Genomic DNA, 12,941 nt, shown 5'->3' on the forward strand with positions numbered 1-12,941 from the left:
AAAAGGCTTTTATAAAGTAACAATTTAACACAAAGTTAAATTAACCTAACATTAAGTGAAACGCAAAATTAACGCTACTTACAAATAAACTCCTTTGATCTAAAGTTATTAATCCCTATTTCAGTCTTCATAGAAATCGTATAAAACACGATAAAAAATAGAAATCTCCCAAGTCAAAAGTCGATATCAGCCGGTAACGTACCCTCTTCTCGTCTTCTCTCAACGTTGCGATAATACTCAGAAAAATCGACGTAAGGTTTGATCTTTGCGTTTTTATTCACTGGGGCTGCAACAGGTGGATAAATATCTGAAGTCGTGGAAGTTGTGGCGGTGAAGGCATCGAAATTTTCATTCATCATTTGAGTCCCAGTACTGAAACCATCTTGTTGATCTGGCGAATTAAGAACTAGAGCCGTTTGAACAACGGGATCAAATCGAACAGACGGAGAAGTTGGACTCTTCAAGGCATTGGAGAGAGGAAAATTGAAATTTCTAACCAAGAGAGTTATGTCCTCTCGTTTTCCACTTGTCACTATACTTGGAGAATTACACATGTTGACATCGTGGTGGATTCTCACTATTTTGTCGACGACGGCTTGTGCAACACCTGTTAGAGTTGACTGCACACGAAACTGAAAAAAAAAACATTAATTACATCAATTACTGGGAATTTGATTTCTGCGATTTTTATTTCATTTAAGTTAGGAACCTGTTCAACTGCCATAAGAGCAAGTTCTTTGTTGACTTGTTCTGTTTTCGTCGCCTCTTCCAAAGCTTTGTAAAGACCTCTGGACATGAGCAGCAAAAACCTGCAGGAATCATCGAGCTCAATCCCCCCGTGAATCTCTGGTTCAGCGATAATTGGTTCTACACTGGCTGGAGCTAGTTCCTCAAATTCTCTATAGCCACCCTTCACTAAATAGTTTCCTAGACATCGGGTGTTTTCCTGATTTCCTAGATGGGATCCTTAAGAAATAAATTAACGAATTCATAAACAAGTAGAAGGCTAATTTACGTAAGAGACCGTCCATAAACGATTTCACGTTTATTCTGGTGAATTAATTACTCCATATGGTTCAGTAATGAATCAAGAATAATTAAAAATTATTAGACTATGCAGTCCAAAAGACTGTCAATACAAAGGAAATAGGGGAATAAATTCTTTGAAATAAAATGAATGTAGATACCATACTGAATTCAATATGAAATACCTAAATTTTCTAAGAATAAAAGTCAAAAGTTTTTAACTAAACAGTTGCATTAACAACTAAATAGTAGAATTTTTATGCAGAAAAGATGCATTTTCAATCAAATAGTTGAACTCTTAACCAAATAGAACATTTATAAGCTAGGAAGACCAACATTTTCGAAAACAGTGTAATTTTCAACCAAATAAAAGTCCAATTGCAACCAAGAAAGATGACTTTTCTACCATAAAAGATTAATTTGCAATCCAAAAGTAAGAATTTTTTAACAATGCAGCTTAATTACCGACAAAAAAAGGTGACTATAACAAAAAGATGAATTTTCATTAAAAAAGCATTAGTTGAATTTTCGACTTAAAAATTATACATTTTTAGCCAAAAATAGAATAGTTACATTTTCAGATAAAAAATTAATTTATAACGAAAAAAACAACGAATTTTCCATAGAATAGTTACATTTTGTTATAAAACAGATGAATTCTATAAAAAATTAATTTTTAACAAAGATAACGTTTCAAATAAAAAAGATTAATTTTTACCAAATAGCTGAATTTTCAACCAAAACGGTTTGCTTTAAACCAAAAAGTTTAATTTTCTACCAAATCGTTGAATTTTCAAGCCAAAAAGTGGAATTTTCTATGAAGCAGATCAATTTACAACCCGAAAATATAAATTTTAAACAAAAAAGTTAATTTGCAACTAAATGGTTGATTTTAAAATCAGGAAGTGGAATTTTCAATAATTATGCATCTTCAACCAAATTTTTTTTTAAAACGTAGTTAAACTTTAAAACGAGTGGTTGATTTACCAAACAAAAAATATGCATTCATAACAAAACATGTAATAGTTGATATTTTAACCAAAATAGATTTTAATTACATTTTTTTTTAAACCAATTGAATTCAACAAAAAAAAAACGAATGTTCTAAAAAATAGTTGCATTTCACACTCATAAAAGTATACATTTTTAACCAAAAAGTTTACTTTAAACCAGTTTAATTTTTTATCAAATTGTTTAATTTTCAAGCCAAAAATTCGATTTCCTTACCAAACAAGCTCCATTTTCAACCCGAAAATATGAATTTAGAACAAAAAACGTTAATTTACAACTGAAGAGTTGAATCTAAAGAGTCGTAAAAATCGAAAAATTGTAACTACAAAGTAAGTTAAACTTTATAAGCCGTTTAGTTGCTTTTTCAAAAAATAAAGAATTAAATCTCAACGAAACATATAGTAGTTGATATTTCAACATAAACAAATTTTAATTTGAAATAGAGATGAGGTCTCAGTTAACCCAAATTTCATTTCTCTAAAAATTTATTTTTCCCAAAAATTCAAACATAGAAGTACGAGTTCGTGAGTCGAAAGTGCGCAAGTATAAGGTCAGATAAGTCATTAATGTTGAAACTAAGTAAATAAATATTCAAAAGATGTCGCCGCAAATATGTGCCTTGAGTTAAATAAACTCCGATTTTAATAAAAATGTAAAGTTTAAAACGTTTCAGTTTCTGTAGTGTGTTCTCTCGAGGGGAATATATTTTGTATATAGATATTTTTTAAAGAACAAAAGGTTAAGCAAGTTGAGGCTATGTTAGGGCATTCTTGACGGAATTATATATTTTACATCAGAAGCATTTGGGTACTTACAGAAAACTTCATAATGCACACAATTTAAGGCAATGTTAGAGAATTCAAGCCAGAATTATCTATTTCTCGACAGAAACAGTTCGAAATTTTAGGCAACTCAGAATTTCCTTTTAATTTAATGTTATTTTAGAAAATTCTCGAAAGAATTGGATATTTTTTATCAGAGGCAGTTAAGTCATTTAGAAAAATTATAGACTAGAAGCTACAATTGTTCGAATTTATGAGTTTTTCAAAAGACCTTACTTTAGATGTTTTAAAGTATCTAATTTTGACAAGAATCCGCTAACAAAACCTACAATATTTCAAACTGTTATATTTCAGGAAAGAACTATCTGTTTCTGACGAAAAATATCCAATTCCGGCAGGAATTTCATAAAATAACCTAAACTTTTTCAAATTTATGAATTTCATAAGGACCTACACTTTTAATATCGTAAAAATGCCCCAATTTTTAAATTGTAACGTTGGAAATTAAAAAATTATTATTCAGAAACGTTCAAAACTCTATAATAACTTTATCTTCAAGGTGATTATAGTTTTAGTAAAAAAAATTTTCATCTTTAAACATTAAAAACTTATAAATATATGAGCATTCCAGGTTAAACAGTCTTAAAATAAAATGATGAAAGGAACAATATAATTTTATCAGGAATAAAAATATTTAAAACCCAGTAAATCATACTGGCCACCGATTTATATTTGGCATGCACCCCGTGAAATTATAGAAATTTAGGAAGATTCCAGCAAGATTTTCTATAAGATAACCTGAAAATGTTAAAATTTGTAAGTTTTTTTTTTAAAAAACCAACTGTTTCAGTTCAAAAATGATCAATTCCAGCCTTATTAATCTTCTAGGATAACTTGAGTGTTCAAATTTTTAAGTTTTATAAAAGACCTACTTGTTTGGAAAAATATCTAATTCCACGGAGATTTCTCAAAATTGACCTAAAATTTTTCGAATTTGCAAGTTTGATAAAAGACACAAGAGCTTTTGTTGTAAAATATCCGTTTCTGACGAAAAATCTATAACATAACCCAAAACTCTTTAAAATGTAAAGGTTTTGGAAAGACTTAACTGTTTCAGATAAAAAATATCCAAGTTCAGAAAAAATTCCATAACAAAAACTCAAAGTGTTCTAATGTATAAATTTTCTAAAAAAACAAGCTGTTGCTATCAAATAATATACAATTCCACTGAGAATTCTCTGATATTAAATTGTAGGAATTTCTAAATTTTCTTAAATTGTGTGCATTTATAAGATTTCTATAAGACCCAACTGCTTATGTTGCAAAATATCTAATCTCTGCAAGATTTCGCGAATATAACCTGAACGTCCTTTGTGAATATCCATTAAAAAATATATATATTCCCCTCGAGAGAAAACAATACAGAAACTAAAATATTTTGAACTTTACATTTTTATAAAAATATGAGTTTATTTAATTTAAGTAAAATATTTGCGGCGATATCTTTCGGATATTTATTTATTTAGTTTCAGTATTATCGTATTTCCTGATTTTATACTATGCAGACTTTCAACTTAAGAACTCGTACTTCTATGTTTGAATTTTTGGACACAATAAATTTTGGGAGAAATAAAATTTTGGTTACCTGAGACCTTACCGAAATAGAAAGCAGTTGAATACAACTAAAAAAAAGAATCTTCAACAAAATACATAAACTTTCAACCATAAAAGATAAATTTATAATTAAAAATATCAATTTTAAACCAACCTTTAAATAGTTATACTTTCAATCAGAAAAATCTTGTTTCAAACAGACAAAAAAGAAATTTGAGCAAAATAGGTAAATTTTCAACCAAAGATCAATTTTCAAGTAAACTTAAGAATCTTAAAAAAAAATGAATTATTAACAAAAGAGTTTAACATTCAGCCAAATAATTTAATCTTCACAACAATAATATTTTTTTGACCAAGAAAATTCATTTTCTTTTTCTGCCAAAAATACTAACTATCAATCAAAAACCATAATTTTTAACCAGATAGTTGAAGTTTTAACTAAAAAGGATTAATTTTTAACCAAATTTCTGCATTTTCAACAAAATAATTATGCTTTCAACCAAATAGTACTAATTTTAACCGAACGAGATGAATTCTGAACGAAAAAATAGTTGGATTTTTTTTAGTTTCTATTAATTCAGTTTGCATTAAAGCGAAAAAATACAAGAAAAAGTTTAAGGTTCTAGAAAACAGGATCAGAAGGAAGAATTCTTTAAAAAGGGAAAAAGAGGGGAATACGGAGAGTGTAAAGTTTGAAATATGAGGGATTTGCAAACTTGTTTGCAGGGCCGTCTTTCATAAAATTTGCAATCTTCGTTTAAACTTATTATCAGAAAACGTACCAGACGTTATTCTAAATTTGTAACGTTAATTCCCCCCCCCCTCCCCACAACATATCACAAACGTAGTTTTTGGAGCGACCCACTCTTCTCTCAAAATGGTAACGTAGTTTCTGGACGGTTCCCTAGTTATTTAGCCAATTTATTGAATAAAGCATTCAAGTTTCACTTCGATGCCTCCATTTCATACCGCTCACGTCGGTATGGAAGCGATGATTTAGAATTTATTTATATTTTATTAGAATAGTTTTTAGTTAGTGCCATATTTACAACAGATACCAAAAATGCCATGATCTAGGGAATCAAACTTTTGCGAGCGGCACGGCGACACATTTATTCTTATTATTACAAAACACGTCTAACTCGCATTGTCTTTTTTGCTTGTAAACTCTGCAAATAAAAAAACTAGCGATGAAAATTGAAAAAGTGCTGCAAATTGTAGGGGCGACACGGTGGCTTGGATTTTGTTTGCTTTATTGTAGAACATTACTGTTTTTACTGGTATTGTTTTTTTTGCTGGTCAACTTTTCAATTAAAAAAAAAAAAAAATTAGCAATGAAACGAGATCGAAGTCTGCCTCGTTTTTAGTTGTATTTTTGGATAAAATTGGAATTCAGAATACCTTGTCGAATGGACTTGTCATCAAGACCGAGTCGAGACAATCGCAGTAATTCGTCTTCATTGCTCAAATCATGATCAATGCTGAGTTGAACGACCCTTAAAACTTGATTACTGTCAGTTTTGCAGAGTAAAGCTCTGCTATCTCCGACGTTAGCAACGTACAATCGTCCACTATGTATTAAAGCTACTACTGCACTCGTTCCAGCAGATAACTCACAATTTAAGGCGTTCAGTTTATCAACCTGTAGAAAATAAATTAAAAACAGAACTTAATTTTTAACGATCTATTGTGAATACATTCTATTGTAAAACTTTGGGTAGTGAGTTAGAAAGTAAAATGGAAGTTAGCTAACCAAGTGAGGAAACTTTTGGTAAGTTTCGTACGAGTTAAGGCCATCGGGAATATCAAACTGTAAACTAGCGCGTTCAGCTAAAATGTCTCCTATCGAATCCAAGTATCCTCTTTCGACAGCAATGAAAGCTTGACTATAAGACGAAAAACAATACACATTTATTAAATTCAATACTATATATACTACAGGTTGAAAACTTTTCGAATAGGAATTTGATGATATAATATTTAAATACAATAATAAAAGATCTAAATTATAAAAGAGACTATTACCGAAGGACTTCTCTAACTTCTTCGTCAGTTTTTTTCCCACTCAACTGTCCCAATAAAATTTCAGCAGCCATACGTTGCAAGGCAAAATTTGCAGCTTTGGTTCCCTCGTGACCGTCGAAAACGCCGTAAAGAAATGTTGAATCATCGTAGCGAAAATGAAAGCTGCGATCTTCAAAGGGATGCTCTTCTTGTCGACATCCGTCCTCTCGATAGATTTGATTTGTAGAAAATCCTACGCCTATAAATCAAAAATCGCTTGAAAATAAAGTTAACAAAAACATGTAGGCATCCACATGAAAAGGGCCCTTGTGTCCGGTGTGTAGTTGCACATAGGGGCGTATAATCTACATTTCCGACATTTCAAGCCCAAGACGAACCCTTCAAATTGGAAAATGAAATTAAATAAGCAATTCATAACGGATTTTAAGGTTTATTGGCTGAATTTCTTCCTTAGACTTAGTTAAAATATTTACCATACACTTATGTTAAGAATTAAAAAATAAGGCGACCTTTAAAATTGTCTATAAATTTCACTAAAGTTAAAAGAGCTGCCAATAGCTAATTTTCAAGTTCAGCGATCTCGCTTTTATATCAAGATTTAACCATCATTTTCACATCGAATTAATTGCTGTAGTTCAAACATATGTGCTTATTATATGTAAATTCTTACACTCAACCTTGTACAAAGAAGCCTCAGAGGCTTTCCTAAGCATTTTAATTCCTGCGATACAGTGCATTTTTGAAACGACCTCTATTCTCACAGTTTGCATGATCAAGTTCGGAAAATTGCTTTTATATAAGAATATTCTACAGATAAATGGTGTATTTCATAAAAATGCAACTTTACAGTATGCATAATTTTTGGTAAAATCATAACTTTTCTATAAAATCTACAAAAACTGAAAATCACACTGATTTTTATTTAAAAACTAACTATACTTTCAAAAGTATGTGTTGTTTGAGAAAAATATTATGTAGCAAAAATATAGATCTCAATAAATTGCACACTTACGCTGTAAAATATATTTTTTTATTTTATCAATAGTTTTAGAGTGACATTAGTATATACGCTGAAAATAAATTTCCTGACAGTTTTTCTAATTTTTCAAGAAGGTTAATGATTTTTTATGACGCCTTTTTATAACAGGCTTTAAGTTCTCGAAAACTACAAGTATTTTCTGTTCGAACTTTTTCTCTAAAACTTTTGAAGGAAAAAACATTTTTAATTTTAAAAAATTTTAGACTTTCGGTTTCTTTGGTATTTTTCATGAAGAAGGTTTATAAAAGAATTCCAGATAATAATAAACTAAAAGTGGTTATGTTATCGAACTTGATATAATGCGTATTTGTCATTACATTTAATTTTCAATGAATAAATGGAATTTGCTCAACAGTTTTTCGCAATTAATTAATGAGTTCATAACTCTGTTACTGCTCTGACATGTTCCTCTAATGTAGGACGCAATCCACTTGAAATCCGGCAGGTTCTACACTTGAAGTCACCCAATCTCTGGGGCATGAAATATGTTTTTTTTTAGAGGAAATTAGGTGATAGGTATATTCTTCCTATTATCATACAACAAATTGTCTACGAAGTTATACGTATTTTAATTTTGTGCTTTATTTAAAATATTAATGTTTATGTTAGAGAAAAAAAGGGTTCACTAAAATTATTTCTATAAAATTCTGTATTAGTATAATCCTCATAATCTTATGGAAGCCAGATCACTGAACTTAAAAATTAGAAATTGACAAATCTTTTATCTTGATTGAAATTTAGTTAATTGATTGATACCTTTGAAGATTGCCTTAATTTTGCTTTCGTTTTAGACATACGTGTATATATAGTGAATATTTGTGCTAAAACTATTCTTTGAAGCTAATAAAATCATCAAATAAACTCTGCAGTCGATTATAAATTGCCATTTTTATGCAAGTTTGAAAAGAAAAGCAAAATTGGCGAAAAAAATATAATTTTCAAACAAAAATTTCACGAAAAGTTCTGAATCGAAAAATCTAAAGCTTCGTTTTGGGCATTTATTATCAGGGAAAAACGCCATCTAAATGGTTCTTTAGCATGACCTATAACCAGTTTTTACTTTAATTTGTTTTTAGTGGCTAGAAATTTTTTAATTTTGCAATGAGATTTAGGTTTAATCATATATACACTGTAAAAGAATTTTTTTGTGAATATCCACTGCATTTTTGTATTTGTACCAAAACCTGTAAAATAACTGGGTTGAAAACAGTGAACTGCCAACTGTAAAAGTAAAAACATCACATTAAATGTAGTGCTTTTACAAAATTTTGGGAAAATACCTTTCTGGAAATATGAAATAATTGAGTAAAATTATTTCCTATTTTCTGAGACGTGAATTTCCAAAAAATTTTAAAACCACTCTTTTGAAAGTGGTGTTTTTTACTTTTCTAGTTGGAAGTTCACTATTTTGAACGCCGTTATTTTACAGGTTTTGGTACAATTACAAAAACGCAGTGGATATTTACAAAGAATTTTTAATAGTGTACGTATTTTAACCTAAAATTTAAAGATTCAAATCGTTTTTACATCACTTATAATGATAAATTAAAAAATTTATTATATTTCTCATTATAAAAATATTCGATTGATAATCTTTTTTAAGCAATAAATGCTAGAAAAGAAATTACAAATAAATAATGAGGAAAACAGATCACATAAATAAACAATGCAAGGTTTTAGGTTAAGTTATTGATGTCTGCTTACCTGATTGCTTGCACACTGGTAAATCGTCAGTCCAACTGTGTTGAGAATCTTGAAAGGGCATTAAGGTTGGATGTTCTGGCGTGATTGGCATTCTTGAAACATTAATAATATAATTTTCAGGATAAAAGAGAAATGTGTGTGGTCCTAGAGCGGCTACAGCAGATGAAGATGACGTCAAAAATTGGTAAGCCTGTCAAACGTCACTTTAATGCAGACATGCCAACATGAGGAGCAGAAAAAGGTACTCCGGGAATTTTAAAAATGCATTTTCTTCAGCGGAAAAATAAAATTTTTAATTATTTTAAATTACCAGATTCTTATTATAGATAAGAAAATCATGAAATCAATTTGTGATGTCACAAATAAATTTTGCATTATAAATACAAAAAGTTATAAACAAATTCTATTCAGAGAAGGAAAAAAACTGAAATATGACTCTAGATTCAGAATTTAAGGAGAATAATTGATCTATTTTCGATCATGGTTCAGATAAAATTTTAAATTAACATTTTACCGCCTAAGCTTTAACTCTCATTTATTTTTTTCGGGCCAGCTTTACGTCAAAAACACGAGATGACGTCTCAAAAAAATATACAACCTCCGTTACCAAAAACTTTACTCGAAATTTCTGTCCCTTAAAATTTTCGTAAGTATTTTATTCTAATAGAAAAATTGTTTATTTTAAATTCATAAGCTTTCAAATTCAATTTACAATTGCAGAGTTTCAATTCACCAATATCATCATGAGGCCAAATATTAAAAAAAACTGAACCTAAATTATAAAACTAACAAAAAAATCGACCGCATGCTCCGAGATATAGGGTAGCGCCTATAATAGGTAAAAAAATTGTTTAATCATTAATAATCTTAATAAATTTATAAAGTCTTACTAAAAAGAGTCCAAGAAATTCTACGTTGAAGGCAAAATGTCAATTTAATAATAAGATATAAGAAAACACCAACTGCGGTGTTTTAGAAAAATTGATATAATTCTGGAAATAGTTAACAGTTTTTAAAGTTTTTGTGCTCATTTTTAAAAGTCTTGATAATATCTTGCTAATTAACACAGATATTTTTAAAGATTTTTTCCAATATTCTACCATAGGGTCAAACTTGGTGTAAAAAAGTCGCAAACAACAATAATTCGAAGAAATTTTGAAAGTATTTACATATTTTTTAAATTTTACGACATTTTTGCAATGAGTTTAATCCTGAGGCAGAATAAAGGGAAAAAATCTAAAAATATCTTAATGCTTTAGCAAAGTAGTGTATAAACTTGCCTTTAAATGTATTTCCAGAGTTGTTTAAATTTTTCGAAACATCGAAATTTTAGGTTTGTTTACATCTTTTTATAAAATCGATATTTTGCCTTCAACTTGCGCTCATTGGAAGAAGAATTGAATTACTTTTGATACTATTATGAGGAAAAAATTATTTCCGCCGGTAGTGTTTCCTAAAAGACGATGTAGGAATGATAGTAATATTTATATATCGGATTATAAATAATTATTTATAGGCAAATTATTGACTTCTGCCATCCAACGTTAGCATCTAATTTTGTAATTTCAACTTAGGTAACAAACGCCACTCGTAAAGAGAATGACAAGTCGGAATCCAAGGACAAGACTCGGTGCAAATTCTGGGGCAGGTGCACGTGGACCATGCAGACCAGGTCTTACAAGAACGCAGACCATGCGTCAAGCAAAAACATCAGTAGCAGCGAGGGAAAGGATACGAGAAGAATCGCCAGTTCGAGATGTGGGTCCTTGTCCTTCACGTCGCGAAAAAATAGGCCTGTCAAAGCTTGGACCTCCACCGGCTGCTGCTAAACGGATTGATTTCACCAAACCCGGGCTGACCAAGGCGATGATGGCTCGTTTGCAGCACGCTCAGAAACGTCTGGAGGCAGAACAAAAAAAACGCCAAGAAGAAGCTTCAGCTTCTAGACGCCCAAGAAGAACTGCTGCTCCCATTGGTGGAGATGCTAGAGTTGGAAGAGAAAGACTTCCTCCACGAAAATGGCACCCTGAAGGAGCTCTTCAAGTACAGCTTTGAAGTTTTAAATCATCTTGCTTGGAACCTGAAAATAAAGAGAACATTAATTAATGTTTTCTTTCTCATCTTTGCTGTTCTTCACAAAATACGTGGTGTTTTACGTTCCTGAAAAAATATATCACGTATTTTGTGATTCGCCTCTTTTCTCTTTGATATATTCATATTTAGGAAGCAGCGATGAGGAGTCCAACTGTCCGAAAAATGATGCAAGGCAGAGAGCATCAGGCCAGAGGGGCACTAGCTGAACGTAATGGAACTCAAAGAAGTGTACCAACAACTACTATTCCTAAAATTACTGCTACAGTTGCAAATCGTTCGATACAAGTCATACGAGAAACTCTTGATGAACAGGATGTCATTGAAGCTGAAGCAGTACAAAATAAGCTTCAAGACCTCCAGCAAGCTAGGAGAGAATTCGTCTTGTCTGTTGCTAACGTTTCAGGCAATTTGGTGAGCTAAACAATATCCCAAGTTATCCAAAAACCTTCTATAAAGTATCTAAAATGTTCTAACTAATAATAAATAAATAAAAAACCCGAAATCTTCAGGTAAACATAGCAGATGAAGTAGCTCCTTCCTTTTCACAACCCGAACCATCTCACAGATACCTTCACAAAATACCAGACATAAATGATCCTATCTTTCAAGTTGAATACGATAGATGTCATCCATCAGTAGCTGCAGCCAGAGAATTTCTAAAAAGAACTCAAGCAGCCCAGGCACAGAGAGAAGCGCAGAGAAGAATTGATGAAGAATTTGCGCGAGCAGCAGCAACACTTGATGATGAAGATCTTCGATTTGATATTCCCCTTGATCATGATATAATGGAAGGGGACATTTCATTTGAAGAGGACGAGGATGGAACTATCATTCCATGTCTTTCAAGAATTAGAGCTTCCATGCCTCCCATTCCTCAAAGGAGTGATTCTTATTATTCTTACAGACCTAACGATATTGATGAGCTGGAAAGGTTCTTTGATACCACAACTTATCCTCCAGTAGCTTCAACATTTGTACCACCAGGAAGAGAAAATATAAATTCTGATCTTTGGGAACTTGAAGATCCTTGGTACAGAGAATGTCCGCAGCCGGATGTACCGGATATGATCGAATTTGATATGATGGAACATTGAGGCCTTTTATCCCGTTTTAGCAATTTGCATTCTTTTACAAATTTTACATAATTTTGGAATTTTTTCTCAGGTTTATTTTTTATATTGTCAAATTTTTTAATTTGTACGCATATAAAGTGATTATACCGTTTACAAATCTATTACAGAAAACATACAATATCAATTAAAATTTTCTAGTTACTTGTGCTTTCCTATTCAGAATATAAAAGAACAATATTTCTCATGCCCGAGAATTCTTTGAGACCGGAAAACCCCGGTAAATAATAGCGAATTTATTTTTTGACCAGGAATTTTTCCAATTTTTAAAAGAAAAACCTATCTAATATTTTAATTCTGAAATAATTCAGTTAGACACTTAGAAATTCATATCAGTAAGACGTAACAGATTAAAAATAAAAAGCGTTTGGAATTTTTTGTTAAAAAAGTTTTAAAGTTGATCAACTGTAAATTATAAATAAAATATTTTTTTAAATTGAACTGTGGTTCGAGTATTAAAAATCTGTTAAAAATGAACTAATTAACCGATTTTAAAGTTGAAACAAATTTAAACGC

General features: G+C 30.7%; 2 protein-coding genes across 2 annotated transcripts; one reads left to right on the forward strand and one right to left on the reverse strand.

The window, feature by feature from the left end:
* Window positions 1–25: 25 nt before the first annotated feature.
* LOC117167846 (TGF-beta-activated kinase 1 and MAP3K7-binding protein 1-like) lies at window positions 26–9,441 on the reverse strand. Its single transcript, XM_033353052.1, has 6 exons — window positions 9,202–9,441; window positions 6,459–6,696; window positions 6,187–6,319; window positions 5,835–6,075; window positions 710–966; window positions 26–632 (listed from the first exon to the last, which is right to left on the reverse strand). Exons 1-6 carry the CDS (start codon window positions 9,290–9,292, stop codon window positions 174–176), a joined length of 1,419 nt encoding a protein of 472 aa, XP_033208943.1. The 5' UTR covers window positions 9,293–9,441; the 3' UTR covers window positions 26–173.
* A 298-nt stretch (window positions 9,442–9,739) lies between these two features.
* On the forward strand, window positions 9,740–12,811 carry LOC117167847. The gene is made up of 5 exons (XM_033353054.1): window positions 9,740–9,847; window positions 9,922–10,039; window positions 10,776–11,244; window positions 11,425–11,706; window positions 11,805–12,811. Exons 3-5 carry the CDS (start codon window positions 10,801–10,803, stop codon window positions 12,387–12,389), a joined length of 1,311 nt encoding a protein of 436 aa, XP_033208945.1. The 5' UTR covers window positions 9,740–9,847; window positions 9,922–10,039; window positions 10,776–10,800; the 3' UTR covers window positions 12,390–12,811.
* Window positions 12,812–12,941: the final 130 nt, after the last annotated feature.

Source organism: Belonocnema kinseyi, chromosome 2 (genome assembly GCF_010883055.1).
Source record: "Belonocnema kinseyi isolate 2016_QV_RU_SX_M_011 chromosome 2, B_treatae_v1, whole genome shotgun sequence".
Taxonomy (NCBI): Eukaryota; Metazoa; Arthropoda; class Insecta; order Hymenoptera; family Cynipidae; genus Belonocnema; species Belonocnema kinseyi.